The 17209-nt window shown below is 44.5% G+C and overlaps 1 protein-coding gene across 1 annotated transcript in view; it reads right to left on the bottom strand.

The window, feature by feature from the left end:
• gpc4 (glypican 4) overlaps nt 1-17209 on the bottom strand; it is a 231012-nt gene that overhangs the window by 57359 nt on the left and 156444 nt on the right. The window contains exon 5 of the mRNA XM_078211991.1: nt 6209-6339. Coding sequence (XP_078068117.1) covers nt 6209-6339 — 131 coding nt within the window. The remainder of the gene's footprint in view (nt 1-6208; nt 6340-17209) is intronic.

Here is a 17209-nt window from a genome sequence, read left to right as displayed (position 1 = left end):
GGAGGCTTACAAGCAAAAGTTTCGAGCTGTGAGAAAACGGTCTGTACAGATATACATTCAAAAGAGTTAAACAAAATAATTTTGATAGGTGGGTACATGCATTAAAGTAGATAAAACACATGACGCCCTTAGAGAGACAATTGGAGTAATTTAACGATCCATAATGATTAGAATTTGTGAGGAACGGAAAGGTAGAACTGCCAGACAAGTTGTGGCGCGTGACTGTGAGCTAGTTCATAGACCAAAGCCTGTCCTTAGATCCTTTAGTCTGGAGAAAGCTAGGAACTGGGGAGAGTGAGAGAGAGAGAGGACAGACCAGCAAGACAGAGAGTGGTTAGATACTCCAAGGATGCTTCATCTCAGAATTAAACAGAATCTGTTGGAGGGGTAAGAGATATGACAAGGGTTAGATGCTTTCACAGCAATAAACTGGGCCACACAAAATCATTATGCTGGAGATTAAATGGTCAACCGATTGGGGTTATTAATCTTAACCAGGGAAGAACAATTTGGACACCGGAGTGCAAGAGAACCCAGTCGGATTGATACACAAAGAGAAAAAGCAGACACTTGGGATGAAAATGTGTGCACAACTTGTACAGAGACAGAGTGACCCCCAGGTGGCGGATGTGTTTAAAGATTTTGTGTGCACTAGTGAAGTGTTTCCATGTGGACAGGATAGAATGGGAAAAGATATTAAAATCTTATTAGACACAGGCGCAAGTCAATCCCTGATGTTGTGGAACCAAGATATTTGTTCCGAATTGTGAGCCAAGATGAGGCCAGCGAGATCAGACTATCTGATACCAATTTTAACAAGCTAAATGAGACTGAGACAGACACAGAGAATGAGACCGCTGTGTTCAATTCAAAGTGGTTGATTGAAGGAAAGGTTCTGGTCAGCAGCATTCACGGTGAAATGAGAGAAATCCCTTTAATAAAAATTAGCTTAAAGAGTAGCTTGAAGACGGGGAAGTAATGGTAGCCGTGGTTGAAACCTTGCCCATTGCAAGCATTCATTCATTCATTCTGGAGAATGATATAGCAGGATCACAGATGGTAGGGATGCTTATGTGGTAAACAGCTGCCAGAGATAAATTACAAATAGACCCAGGAAAAGCTGGGGTTTTTCCGGATTGCATTGTGACATGATCCCAGACTCATCAGTAAGGCAGGGGAGGAGTTGCCAGCCCAGGATGAGGCCAGTGAGATCAGATTATCTGATACCAATTTTAACAAGCTAACTGAGACAGACACAGAGAACAAGACCGATGTGTTTAATTCAACGAGGTTGATTGAATTGCAACAGTGTGGCTCAAGATTAAAACAACTCTTATCAGACTGTGTACTCAACATTGGAAGCGTAATGCACTCCTGAGTGTTACTATGTACAGGAGAACATAGTAATGAGAAAATGCTGACCACTATTTGTTAATGCAGTGCACAAATGGACAGAAGTACACCAAATTGTATTACTTTCCAAGGGTAGGAAAGATATTTTGAGGATAGCTCATGAGATTCCGTTCGGGGAACACCTCGGAATAAAGAAAACCCAAGCCAAATCCAAAGACAGTTTTATTGGCCCAGACGACACAAGGATGTTGTCCGCTTTTGTTGAACCTATCACCTCTGTCAGATAATAGGGATGATGTGGAGATAGTAGGGAAACCACAAGCGGTAATCAAGCCCACACCTTTGATCTCTATCACAGCATTTGAAGAACCTTTTACAAGGGTCCTAATCGACTGGATAGAGCGGTTGTCAAGAGCACGATATAGGGATCAATATTTGCTTACTATCATGGATATATCCACCTGATTCCCTGAAGCCAGAACCGTAAAGAACCATTACACCTAGGAGAATATGAGAGGAATTAACCAAATTCTTCACTATGTGTGGCTTACCAAAGAAGATACAATCAGACCAAGGGTCAAATTTTATGTCAGGACTATTCAAAGCGGTCATGAATAGTCTGAAGATCAAACGATACAAACCATCGGCCTATCAACCAGACTCCCAGGGAACACTAAAGAGGTAGTACCAAACTCTGAAAACCATGATGAAAGCTTATAGCCAAGACAAACTCATGATTGGGACAAAGGACTTCCCATTTTTATTTTTTGCAATTAGGGATGCGCCAAATAAGTCTACCAAATGTAGTCCTTTCAAATTGGCCTACGGCACGAGGTCAGAGGACCACTGAAATTAATTTGTGAAAAGTAGCTGAGTATGAAGTCAGCGACTATCCTTTTAGACTCTGGGTGGGATTTTACAGCCTCACTTGAGCGAGACCGGAAATTCCCACCTGAGGTCAACAGACAACAGCCCTTGCCCGCTCTGATTCCGTGGCAGATGAGGCAGTAGAATTCCGACATATGTCTCAAATTTCAGGGAATGACTGAATGGGGCCTGTCAGGTGGTGGGAAAACATTTAAAGACATTCCAGAAGCGCATGAAAGCCAGGCTGATAGGAAGGCCCATTTTACAACAGGAGAGAATGCTTGTGTTATTAACTCTGTCAGGCAAACTAGATTCAGTGGGCCGTATCACACAGAAAGGAAATTGAGTGAGGTAAACTATGTGGTACGCACCCCAGATAGATGAAAATCACACAGGGCATGACAGAGCTAAAGTAGTATTGGGATAGAGGAGATGAGAAATAGCATGAGGTCCTGTTAGTAATGAAGCAGGAGGAAGATGAGGGGTCTTTTGGGCAATGAGGAAGTATTGGAGAATTTAAACCCCCAGTGGTGAATTCATCTCCCAGATAAGAGCCAGAGCAAACTGAGTGTTACCGCAGACCTACAAATGTATTTGCGAAACTAGCCACGCATAATGTAGCATGGGGACACCATTCCCATCAAACAACATCCATAATTACACCACGTAAACTGGAGGAACAGCACCTCATCTTCCTATTGGGCACTTTACAGCCTTCCAGACTGAACATTGAGCTCAACAACTTCAGAGCATGAACTCTCTCCTCCAGCTCCACTCCATTTCCATTTATTTTATTCCATTTCTTCTTCTCATCTCATTCATCCATTTTTATCACTTTTCATTCTTACCTTTACTTCACTACTCCTGAAATCTTGCTCTCTATCTTATCTCCAAACCGCTGCCCTTCCCATCTCCCCACCAACTGCCACATTCCCCAGGTCGTCCCTTAACAATCTGTACCTCTATTTTGCCATTCACACATTCTGAGCACTCAATGGATGCTTTTAGCACCTTTCTCAGCCTTTATTATCATCATTTACATTTCCTTTCTCCAATTACCACCCCCCCTCCCCCCCAACCATAGTAAAAATCTTCTCTGATTTTCTTTGCTTTCAGCTGTGATGAAGGGTCACCCAGACTCGAAACATTGGCTCTATTCTCTCTCCATAGATGCTGCATCATCAGACTCCAGCTTTTATACTCTATACCCCGTCCTATAAAGGCAAGCATACCATATACCTTCTTCACCACCTTCTCCACCTGTGTTGCCACCTTCAAGGATTTGTGGACTTGCACACCTAGGTCCCTCTGTGTTTCTATACTCTTGATGGCTCTGCCATTTATTGTATAACTCCTCCCGACATTATTTCTTCCAAAATGCATCACTTCGCAGTTATCTGGATTAAATTCCATCTGCTGGATCAGTGCTGGAAAGCTGCAGCACAGAGGTGCATTAAGGCAGACTTTTGTCTGTTTCCATATCTAGCTATACAGACACCTACAGACGCTGAAAGACACCCTCGTAAGAACAGGATATGGCGCTCTACTCATCGATCAACAGTTCCAATGCGCCACAGCAAGAAACCGCACCGCTCTCCTCAGAAGACAAACACGGGACACGACCAACAGAGTACCCTTCGTCGTCCAGTACTTCCGCGGAGTGGAGAAACTACGACATTGTCTTCAGAGCCTTCAACATGTCATCGATGAAGATGAAAATCTCGCCAAGGCCATCCCCACACCCCCACTACTTGTCTTCAAACAATCGCCCAACCTCAAATAGACCATTGTTCGCAGCAAACTACCCAGCCTTTAGGAGAACAGCGACCACGACACCACACAACCCTGCCACGGCAACCTCTGCAAGATCATCGACACGGATATCACCATCACATGTGAGAACACCATCCACCAGGTACACGGTACATCCTCATACAACTCGGCCAATGTTGTCTACCCTATACACTACAAGAAAGGATGTCCCGAGGCAAGGCCATGTAGACACTACGGCAACGGATGAATGGACACCGCACTTATGCTTTTAAGACAAGGATAAATACATTTTAATTTTAAGGCAAGGATAGATAGATACATTTTTGAACAGTAAAGGAATTAAGGATTATGGTGAGCAGGCGGGTAAGTGGAGCTGAGTCCACGAAAAGATCAGCCATGATCTTATTGAATGGTGGAGCAGGCTCGAAGGGCCAGATAGCCTACTCCAGCTCCTGGTTCTTATGTTCTTATGATAATCACAGTAAGAAGTTTAACAACACCAGGTTAAAGTCCAACAGGTTTATTTGGTAGCAAAAGCCACACAAGCTTTCGAGGCTCTGAGCCCCTTCTTCAGGACCTGAAGAAGGGGCTCAGAGCCTCGAAAGCTTGTGTGGCTTTTGCTACCAAATAAACCTGTTGGACTTTAACCTGGTGTTGTTAAACTTCTTACTGTGTTTACCCCAGTCCAACGCCGGCATCTCCACCTTATGATAATCACCAGGCAGAGGTGTTCCCTTCCAGTCGGGAAACACTTCCTGGCCTCAACCAGGATCTTGGGTTCATGTTACACTACATGTAACATCCACCATACTCCCTGGGTTTGCAAAATCCTAACTCTTCCTGGCTTGAGACCATTCACATCTCTTTAACCTGTGATTATCACTCTCTACATGCACACTGTTTGTACTTGTAAAGACTTGATTACTTGTAAAGACTCATATTCTAATTGTTCTTCACATTCCAATCTGTAATTATCTTGCAATTGTGTTTTTGCCTATATATGCCGTGTTTGTGAACCTACCTCCACTCACCTGATGAAGGAGCAGCGCTCTGAAATCTCGGTGATTCCAAATAAACCTGTTGGACTTTAACCTGGTGTTGTGAGACTTCTTACTGTGCCCACCCCAATCCAATGCCGGCATCTCCACATCATAGCTATTCCTGGAACAGATTGCTAAGTCTGTCGTCACATGCTTTTATCTTGAGGGGCACCACTCTGCATCGAGCATAGCTGACTAAGAGTCCCTCCAGCTCTTACTGCCAGCCATTGGCTTGCTGTAAAGATTTTCAGGTTGACATTCAACTTGTTTTGCTGCATTACGAACGCATCTTCCTTGGCCATCAGGTCGTGGGATAGAACTCAAATGTGGAGCTTCTGGCTCAGAGGCAAAGATGTCACTCACCATGCGACAAAACCATCTTTTTCCATAGCCCCTAAACAATGCCCTCCTGACACATGATCCACTTGTTCCAACTCCTTCCCAAGAGCAAGATTCAGCAATGCCTCCTTTATCGTTGACTGGAAACTTTCTTTTGCTTTAGAAAATTTTCCCAAATGCGCTTTAGGAACTCTACACCCCTTTGTCCCAGTATATATTCAGATAATTAAAGTCCATCATACCTACTCTATAATTCTAGCACTTTTCTGTAATTTCCTTGCAAATTCATTCCTTTCATCTTTCCAGCTAGTTGTTGGCCTACAGACTGCTCCAGTTTTGAAACTCCCAATACACCACATCCACTTCCTTTTCCTCATCTATTCTGCTGTGTTACGTGTTCAATGACATGGCAGGATTCATCATGCTCCCTTTTTGAAAACAAGAGTGCAGCATTTGTAATCCTTCAGACTTCTGGCATTACCACCATATTTGAAGAGGATGAGATCATTGTGGCCTCAGTAACCGAGGATGCCGTTGGGAATAAATATCTTTTCTACTTTGGCCAAGGTCCTGACATTTAATAGTTAATGATGCGGTTATGAACATTTAATAATGAACAGTGCAGGCATAATTCATTCTTTCTTAAAACTTAAAATGTTCAAATGCTTTTAACAAGACATAGAGAAAGGCTGCCCAATGGTTGCTAAGCTGTGCTAAGTGTGTTGGGAGTTACATGAGTAACAGACCAGGGTGAAATCTGCAACATTCTGACAAATTCTCCAATGAATAAAAAAAAGGAAGGGTTGATTCGCCCAGGCACAAAACCATGAATATACCTTTTGAGAAATCTGCACACTGTTCTCTTGCATGTTCATGATTGCATCAGAAATCTTAACATCAATGGGATCCATGACTGATTCAATGTTGAATGGTCCCTCCAACCTCTCTGCAACCATCAACATCGCATCTGTAAAAAAAAAAGTGGGGAGCACAGAAATTTGCCATTGATCTTAAAAACTTTGCTTCACTCCAAAATCTTTAATTCTTTCCTCAAAGATGAACTCAATTCACTTCTTCATGCAGCTCAAAACTTGAAACAAAGCTATAGATACCTTAGCAGGAGGAGATTACAAAAGGACAGAGTAACAGCAGTTAGGAAAAACAGTCAAACATTTCAGATGTGGCAGGTATCAAAACAAGACAACCTGCCGGAGCAGCCTGACACTGCAATTGATGCGCCATATGGAAGAATGGTTCAGAGATAACGTGAACTGACAGGTTGTGCAGCTAGTTAAAGGAATCGGCATCTTCAGTAGAAATCATATGAATGATGGGGCATTATTGTGCAATCACCATGGCAGCCCCTTCTTCCAAAAATGAGGAGAAGCTTCTGCAACCAAGCAGCCAATCCCAAATTTGGGCACAAGAGCAAATGGGTATCTAAACAGTGCTGACCATGTCCCATTACACCAATTTTGCATCAAATAACCAAATGTAATCAACTGGAAAGTCTATAGCGTTTGATTGAAACATGATTTGGTCCAAAAGATGGAGCAAATCCCCCCCAAAAGCATCTCCACTGCACAAAGATTCTGCAAAAGAAGTATTTCCTTTCATCAATTTCCACTAAAACAACCAATTTTATCTCTGTACATTCCAAACAGCCTACTGTAATAAACTCACTATTCCTTCCATGTCGTGAACTACAATACGAATCTCACACTGTGCATGTGGATTAGAAATTAAACTGTCTGCCAATTTTTGTGCATGCGAAAGAAACCATTCATTGCAGTATTAAAAAGCAGCAGGTCAGTCCTCCTAGTGTCTCTGAAAACATTCTTCCTCAACAAAAACAACAAAAATAGCTGAATGGTTTGTGGAGTCTTGCAGTGTCTAAGTTGGCCAATACAGTGTTTATAATGTAATGTTTAAGAATCATTTCATCAGCAAATGGGCCTCAGCTTAGTCCCTTATCACAGGACTCACACGGCACCAATCAGTGCTCCCTTGGTGCAGCTCCTCTGACAGTGCAGCATTCCCTCAGTACTGACCCTCTTATAGTGCAGCACTCCCTCAGTACTGACCCTCTGACAGTGCAGCACTCCCTCAGTACTGACCCTCTGACAATGCAGCACTCCCTCAGTACTGACCCTCTGACAGTGCAGCACTCCCTCAGTACTGACCCTCTGACAGTGCAGCACTCTCTCAGTACTGACCTGGCAACAGTGTCGCACTCCCTTGGTACTGACCCGATAGTGCAGAACTCCCTTTGAAGTCCCTCTGACAATACAGTGTGCCCTCTGACAGTGCAGTGCTCCTACAGTACTAACATTGCCCAATGGAAATGTCTGCTACGAGAGGACACAGGTTTAAGGTGCTGGGGGGTAGGTACAGGAGAGATGTTAGGGGTAAGTTTTTCACACAGAGGGTGGTGGGCGAGTGGAATCGGCTGCCGTCAGTGGTGGTGGAGGCAAACTCAATAGGGTCTTTTAAGAGACTCCTGGATGAGTACATGGAGCTTAATAGGATGGAGGGTTATAGGTAGGTCTAGAAGGTAGGGATGTGTTCGGCACAACTTGTGGGCCGAAGGGCCTGTTTGTGCTGTAGCTTTTCTATGTTTCTATTCCCATAATGCAGTACTCCCTCAGCATGGCCCCTCCACAAGTACAATGCTCCCTCTGTACTGACCCTTAAACAATGCAGGTCTCTCTCAGTACTGATCCGTAGAGGCAAGAAAATATTAGATGAGAGAGGTATCTGTGTCAGCACAGACTTGGTGTGCCAAAGGGCCTGTTCCTGTGCTGTACTGTTCTTTGTTCCAAACAGTGCAGTATTCCCTTAGTACTGACCCTCTGACAATACAGTATTCATGCTAATATTTTATCTCAACTCCATTTTCCAACCTTCTTTTATTGTTCTTGGGAGGGTGTCACTCGCATATTCTGCATTTCTTGCCTGTCCTTCATTGCCCTTCAGCAGGTCTGTCCATACCCTTTGATTTCCTAAGTTAGTTCAAATATATATTGTTCTCGGTTTAGAATGCACTGAACGATTGAGTATTCACTGCTTTGAGTGAAGAAATTTCTCATCTCAGCCCTGACCCCTAGTTCTAGACTTCCCATCAAAGGGAAACATTCACTGAGTCTATTCTGTCAAACCTCTTAAGAATTTATAGGTTTCAATTCATTCACCTCTTATTCTTCTAAATTCAAGGGAATATAGGACTATTTTACTCGATATCTCCTCATAGGACAATTTTCTCTTCCAAGAAATCATTCTGGTAAACCTTTGTTGCACGCCCTCTAAAGCGCAAATGTCTTTCCTTAGGTCAGGGGAGCAAAAATGCACATCGTATTCCAGATGTGGTCTTACTCTTTACTCTCATAATCAAATCCCTTTGCAACAAAGGAACCATTTGTCTTCCTAATTACTTGCTGTACCTGCATGCTAACTTCCTGCAATTCACATTCGAGTACATCCAAGGTTTGTCTGAATACCAATACTTCCCTATCTCTCAACATCCAAAAACATTTGCTTTTATATTTTTCCTCACAAAGTGGATACTTTCAATTTTTCCATGCAAGATTCCATCTGTCATGTTCTTGCCCACTCTGATTCACTGCTTACTTAGGGGATTTTCACAGTAACTTCATTGTAGTGTTAATGTAAGCCTATTTGTGACACTAATAAACTTTTTTTTACTTTCCCACCAAACTTTGTACCGTCAGCAAATTGGATGTAACTACACTCAGTCCCTGAATCTAAACCATTAAAATAGATTGTAAATAGTTGATTCCCAAGCACCTTTCTCGTGCAGCTCATCAACCATAATAAATCCCATTTAGTCTAAGGGCCAGATTTTGCCATCCAGACAGTGGGCAAACCAGCACTGGGCTGCTGAAAATGGAAGTGGTCACAGGAGGTGCCTGAGGCTCTTTCCCCCTCACCTCCATGCAACCAATCACAGCTTTGAAAAAGGGATAAGAAACATAGAAAATAGAAACAGGAGTAGGCCATTTAGTCCTTCAAGCCTGGTCACTCATCTTCAAAGGGTCTCACACAATTAGATTGCCAATTATTCCTTTCTAATTAGACAATACACAGTCTAGGCTGTCCTAGTTGGTTCCTCAGTCCCGCTGCCTCAGAAAAGCAGCCAGCATAATTAAGGACCCCCCACGCACCCCGGACATACTCTCTTCCACCTTCCTCCATTGGGAAGAAAATTTAAAAGTCTGAGGTCAGGTACTAACCAACTCAAGAACAGCTTCTTCCCTACTGCCATCAGACTTTTGAATGGACCTATCGCGCACTAAATTGATCTTTCTCTACACCCTTGCTATGACTGCAATACTACATTCTCTCCTTTCGTTCTCTATGAATGGTATGCTTTGTCTGTATAGCACGCAGGAAACAATACTTTTCACTGTATACCAATAAATGTGACAATAATAAATCAAATCAAAATCAAATCAACATATTGGTCCAGAAAACCATTCAGGAATTCCTCCTCTATAGTATTGTTGGACAAATTTGATTTGCTCAGTCTATACGTAGATTAAAGTCACCCATAATTACAGATATTCCAGCCTCACTAACTTTTTTGCCCCTTAATGTTTCTCGGCTCTACCCATACAGATTCCACATCGTCGGAGCTAATATCTTTCCTCACTATTGCGTTCATTTCCTCTTTAACCAGCAATGCTAAGGCTTGACTTTTTAACATTACTTGTCCTGTTCCCACTATTCTTTTCATTGTGGCCCTGACCTTTGATTTCCCTGCCCATCAGATTTCTTACTCTCCTTTCTGTCTTTTATTCTTGTCCCTGATTCCCACACCGCTCACTTCTTGCATAGGTTCTCAATCCATGCCATTTTAGTTTAAATCCTCCATAACCACACTAGCAAATATTACCCCTAGGAAATCAGTCCCAGTCCTGCCCAGATGTAACCTGTCCAGTTTGTACTGGTCCCACCTCCCCTAGAACCGGTTTCAATGTCCCAAGAATCTGAAGCCCTACCCTCATACCATTTCTTCAGCCACATATTTATCCGATATATCCTGCTATTTATACTCTGACTAGCACATGGCACTGGTAGTAATTCTGAGATCCTACTTTTCACGGTACTCCCTCCCTGTACTCTGCTTTTAGGACCAATGTGTACCACAACCACTGGCTGTTTGGAAGTTCAGGAGGCTAAGAGAGGAAACTTGAGGGAGTAGCTGTTGGATGCTCAGGATGCAAAACAAAATTGTGGCATATTCAGAATCTAGTCGTTTATTTATTTGTTTCTTACTTACATCTCCTTTTGACAAAAGCAGCATCAAATGGGAAACAGATAGGAAAATTTGGATTCGCCCAATCAGCTCCCTGAATGGTACTAATGATTATTCATCATTGCAGCAAGAGTGCCAGTAGCAGCAACAACTGGAATCCTAACATCATTGAAGCACAGTCACCTCCAAATGTTTCTGAATCTTTAAGACCCTAATTTGTGTACCCCAAATGATGGCAAAGTAATTAATCTTAAATGATTGAGAAGTAGATCAGTACAACAGTGCTGAATGCAGTGTTCAACTTTGTGCCAATTCACTGCTGCTGAAACTTAACAATTAAAAACATAGAAACATAGAAACCCTACAGTGCAGAAGGAGGCCATTCGGCCCATCGAGTCTGCACCGACCACAATCCCACCCAGGCCCTACCCCCACATATTTACCCGCTAATCCCTCTAACCTACGCATCTCAGGGACAATTTTTAACCTGGCCAATCAACCTAACCTGCACATCTTTGGACTGTGGGAGGAAACCGGAGCACCCGGAGGAAACCCACGCAGACACGAGGAGAATGTGCAAACTCCACACAGACAGTGACCCGAGCCGGGAATCGAACCCGGGACCCTGGAGCTGTGAAGCAGCAGTGCTAACCACTGTGCTACCATGCCGCCCCAATTAGTCAATTTAAATATATAACATTTTCCTTTTCTAAATATGGGAGACTGATATGTCCCTGATTTTACGCAGCAGTGCCGGTGAGATCAAGATCACGGAGAAACTCTGGAATTCTAACCACAGCCATAATTGGTTACGTGTTATGTAACATTCAATTTAATTGTGTTTCACCATTAAAGTTTGAAATTTATAGCTAATCAGTTTCTTCTAGTTCTTCACAATGACACATATTGTCATGCTGATTCACAGGGACTTTATCAGGGTAGGTTAATCGTTTGCCTTTCATAAGTTGGGCTCTTTTTACAGTCGGGAAAAGCCAATCAATGATGACTGTTTCCGACCTGCTAGAAACCAGTGTCAGCTGTTTCCAATCAAGAAAAGCCAACTGCTTGGCACACAGGATCAGCGCTTTTCAACAGGCCGCATATTTGTTCTTTGTAGTTGATGCTGCTTCATCTGTTCCATTTGTCCTTTCCTTTTGAATTTGCCGGCATTTCGATCAGTGTGGGAAAAGATGGCAGGGCCCGGCCCAATTTGTACTCAAAATGATGTACGCTCAGACTTTTAAATGTCTGCTAAATTTAAAATTTCCCTGAGATTCTCAGCGAGGCAAGTCGATTTCCAAAGCCCGTGTGAAACTTGCTCAAAAAAGGTTGTAAGGATACCCACTGCAATTACAGACCAGTCTGTTAAATGTTAAATGTCACTTTTAACATTTAAGAAAAACTTGGACAGTACATGAATGAGAGGGGTGTGGAGGGATATGGTCCAGGTGCAGGTCAGTAGCATTAGACAGAAAAATGGTTCGGCACAGCCAAGAAGGGCCAAAAGGCCTGTTTCTGTGCTGTATTGTTCTGTGGTCTGTTTGAGGTTGTGCGGTTGTTTGAAGGCAAGAAGTAGGGGTGTGAGGATGGCCTTGGCGAGATGTTCATCTTCATCGATGACATGTTGAAAGCTCCGGAGAAGATGTCGTAGCTTCTCTGCTCCGGGGAACTACTGGATGACGAAGGGTACTCTGTCCACCGTGTCCCGTGTTTGTCTTCTGAGGAGGTTGGTGCGGTTTTTCGCTGTGGCGCGTCGGAACTATCAATCAATGAATCGAGCAAACGCCACATCCTGGAAACCAAGATAGAATCCATATTCTCAACTTGCGCTCAGGACGCAGACCAGCTGCCAAACTCTGCCAAGCAGACGAGACCAAGGAACTACGCCATCTACATGCACACCAAGAACAGGAAACTCGAGAAACTCGGCATCACCACCAGCAGCAACCAAGCCTCCCCCGGTACCACAGTAGAAAACAATACCGCTGCAGGGAAGGCCATTGTCACATTGTGAGACTACACACTTCAACCAGATGAAATCGAAGTTCTCAGCCGAGGGTTCAATTTCTGCCCCACCACCAAAATAGACCCCATCAGTCTCGCAGCGGGCACAGAGGAATTCATCAGATGAATGAGGCTGCGGGAGTTCTTGCACTAAACCCAAGAGGCCACAGCGAACACAATGAGACAGCCAATGAACTGGAACAGCCGACAGAGAGATCCGTGGTGCAGCAACCGAAGAGGAAAGAGTCGAATTGGACTCCTCCAGAAGGCCGTGGCCCTCGACTCGACATGTATGCCCAAGCCGTCAGGAGGTGTGTCAATGCCAGATTCATCAGCCGCACTCGCAAGACAGCCCCAAACGTCACCCAAGAACAACGCAAAGCATTCTCAAGACCAACCACAACAATGTCATCAAACCAGCAGACAAAGGAGGGGCCACCGTCATATTGAACAGAACGGATTACTGCAAAGAAGTATACCAACTGAACAACGAGGAACACTACAGACAGTTACCCGCAGATCCAACCAAAGAACACATCCGTCAACTCAACAGACTGATCAAGACCTTTGATCCGGACCTTCAGAGCACCCTCCGTGCTCTCATCCCATGTCCTCCCTGCGTTGGAGACCACTACTGCCTCCTGAAGATACACAAGGCCAACACACCTGGCCGTCCCATCATATCAGGTAATGGGACCCTGTGCGAGAATCTCTTCGGCTATGTTGAGGGCATCCTGAAACCCATTGTACAAAGAACCCCCAGTTTTTGTCGCGACACAATGGACTTCCTACAGAAACTCAGCACACATGGAGCAGTTGAACCAGGAGCACTCCTCGGCACTCTACACCAGCATCCCCCACGACGATGGCATTGCCGCAACTGCCTCAGTACTCAATGCCGACAACTGCCAATTTGCAGATGCAATTTTACAACTCATCCGCTTCATCCTGGACTGCAACGTCTTCACCTTCAACAAGCAGTTCTTCATCCAGACACACGGAACAGCCATGGGGGCCAAATTCACACCTCAATATGCCAACATCTTCATGCACAGGTTCACCGCACAGGATCTTCAACCGATGCTATACACTAGATACATCGATGACGTTTTCTTCCTTTGGACTCATGGTGTAATCAATGAAACAAATATATGATGACATCAACAAGTTCCATCTCACCATCAGACTCACCATAGACTACTCTCCGGAATCGGTTGCATTCTTGGACACACGCATCTCCATCAAGGACGGTCACCTCAGCACTTCACTGTACCGCAAGCCTACGGATAACCTCACGATGCTCCACTTCTCCAGCTTCCACCCTAAACACGTTAAAGAAGCCATCCCCTACGGACAAGCCCTCCGTAAACACAGGATCTGCTCAGATGAGGAGCACCACAACAGACACCTCCAGACGCTGAAAGATGCCCTCATAAGAACAGGATATGGCGCTAGACTCATTGATCAACAGTTCCGACGCGCCACAGCGAAAAACCGCACTGACCTCCTCAGAAGACAAACATGGGACACAGCGGACAGAGTACCCTTCGTCGTCCAGTACTTCCCCGGAGCGGAGAAGCTATGACATCTTCTCTGGAGCCTTCAACATGTCATCGATGAAGATGAACATCTCGCCAAGGCCATCCCCACACCCCCACTTCTTGCCTTCAAACAACCGCACAACCTCAAACAGACCATTGTCCGCAGCAAACTAGCCAGCCTTCAGGAGAACAGTGACCACGACACCACACAACCCTGCCACAGCAACCTCTGCAAGACGTGCCGGATCATCGACACGGATGCCATCATCTCACGTGAGAACATCATCCACCAGGTACACGTTACATACTCTTGCAACTCGGCCAATGGTGTCTACCTGATACACTGCAGGAAAGGATGTCCCGAGGCATGGTACATTGGGAAGACCATGCAGACGCTATGACAACGGATGAATGAACACCGCTCGACAATCACCAGGCAGGAGTGTTCTCTTCCTGTTGGGGAACACTTCAGCAGTCATGGGCATTCAGCCTCTGATCTTCGGGTAAGTGTTCTCCAAGGTGACCTTCACGACACACAACGCAGAATCGCTGAGCAGAAACTGATAACCAGATTCCGCACACGAGGATGGCCTCAACCAGGATCTTGGGTTCATGTCACACTATCTGTAAACCCGATGACTTGCCTGGGCTTCCAAAATCTCACTAACTGTCCTGGCTGGAGACAATACACATCTCTTTAACCTGTGCTTAACCCTCTCTCCACTCACATTGTCTGTACCTTTAAGACTTGATTACCTGTAAAGACTCGCATTCCAACCATTATCTTGTAAATTGAGTTTGTGTCTTTATATGCCCTGTTTCTGAACACAATTCCCACTCGCCTGATGAAGGAGCAGCGCTCCGAAAGCTTGTGGCTTGTGCTACCAAATAAACCTGTTGGACTTTAACCTGGTGTTGATATGGTGTACATGGACTTTCAAAAGGCACTCAATACATGCCACACAACCTGTGAGGAAAGTTATAGCTCGTGGATCATCCCAGTGCCAAAGTGAAATCAGGCAGTATGCCTTAACAACTACCACCCGGTGGTCCTGACGTCGGTCATTCTGAAGTGCTTTGAGAGGTTAGTCATGGCACACTTCAACTCTGGCACCCCAGATTGCTTTGATCCAGGACAATTCGCCTACTGCCACGACCTGTCCATGGCAGACACCATCTCCCTGGCCCGACACTCATCCCGAGAACATCTGGACAACAAGGACACCTATGTCAGACTCCTAAAATAAAGGCGGAAGCTGGAATCTGAAACATAAACAGAAAATGCTGGAAAATCTCAGCAGGTCTGACAGCATCTGTGGAGAGAGCATAGAGCCAACGTTGAGTCTGGATGACTCTTCATCACAGCAGCTCTGACGGAGGATCATCCAGACTCGAAACGTTGGCTCTATTCTCTCTCGATGTGGAGATGCCGGCGTTGGCCTGGGGTAAACACAGTAAGAAGTTTAACAACACCAGGTTAAAGTCCAACAGGTTTATTTGGCTATTCTCTCTCCACAGACCCTGTAAGACCAACTGAGATTTTCCAGCATTTTCTGCTTATGTCAGTCTCCTGTTTATTGACTATAGCTGCACCTTCAACACCATAATTCCTCCCACCCCGGCAGCTGGATGTCCGACTTCCTGATCCACAGACCGCAATCAGTAAGGATAGGCAACAACACCTCCTCCACAATAATGCTCAACACTGATGCCCTGTAAGGCTGCGTACTCAGCCCCCTGTTATCTCCCTTATAACCCATGACTGTGAGACCAAATTCAACTCTAACTCCATTTGCAAGTTTTCTGACACCACCATAGTGGGTTGGATCTCAAACGATGATGAAACAGAGTATAGGAAAGAGATAGAGAGCTTAGTGGCATGTATTGCGAAATTGGGCAGAGTAATTGTAGATTGGGAGGTAGGAAGTTAGAATTTGGTGTTTGTCAAATTGTAAAATGCTGAGGGGGAAAGCATTGCGCGGGCCTGTTAAAGATGGTGCTTTTTCTGTGCTTAGAGATTTAAAATGCAAGTACACAGAGAGCTCAAACTGAAACTGAGGGGAGACTTAATAGAGGTTTATAAAATGATGAAGGGGATAGATAGAGTGAACGTTCAAAGGCTATTTCCTCGGGTGGATGGAGCTATTGGATAGGCACATGGAGCACACCAGGATGATAGGGAGTGGGATAGCTTGATCTTGGTTTCAGATAAAGCTCGGCACAACATCGTGGGCCGAAGGGCCTGTTCTGTGCTGTACTGTTCTATGTTCTATGTTCTATTACAAGGGGGCATAACTATAGGGTTCATGGTGGGTGATATAGGAAGGATATCAGAGGTAGGTTCTTCACGCAGAGAGTGGTTGGGGTGTGGAATGGACTGCCTGCAGTGATAGTGGAGTCAGACACTTTAGGAACATTTAAGCGGTTATTGGATAGGCACATAGAGCACACCAGGATGATAGGGAGTGGGATAGCTTGATCTTGGTTTCAGATAAAGCTCGGCACAACTTCGTGGGCCGAAGGGCCTGTTCTGTGCTGTACTGTTCTATGGTCTATGTTCTATTTGTATAGAAAGGCGAAGCAGCAGTTTTTACCAAGACAACAGGCTTTTGAATTTAGCCAATCGATTTGAATCAGGCACTGAGATACCAAAAACCTATTAAATCTGATAGTTTTGACAACCTAGAACCAATCCTATTGTGGGAAATATTGATATGTCATCATGGGTATAAAAGGAGGCAGTGGGACAAAGGGTGTACAGCAATTGCCACCTGCCAGAGCTAACAGCTCTCAACTCTCTCTCTCTCTCTCTCTGGCTGGCTCTCATAACTTCATCTATGTCTTAGAGAAAGCATCTTTTAGATAGCAAAGGTACCAATGAAGAAAGAGTGTCCCAGACAGAAGCATCAACAGAGAAAGCCCAGAATATCCCAGAAGACAAAGCCTAGTTGTAATTTCGAGAGTGACTAAATTCTATTTTTGTTAATCATAGAATCCCTACAGTGCAGAAGGAGGCC

Source organism: Mustelus asterias, chromosome 4 (genome assembly GCF_964213995.1).
Source record: "Mustelus asterias chromosome 4, sMusAst1.hap1.1, whole genome shotgun sequence".
Classification (NCBI taxonomy): domain Eukaryota; kingdom Metazoa; phylum Chordata; class Chondrichthyes; order Carcharhiniformes; family Triakidae; genus Mustelus; species Mustelus asterias.
Note: the sequence above shows the minus strand (reverse complement) of the source record. Positions and strands in the feature narration are given on the sequence as shown.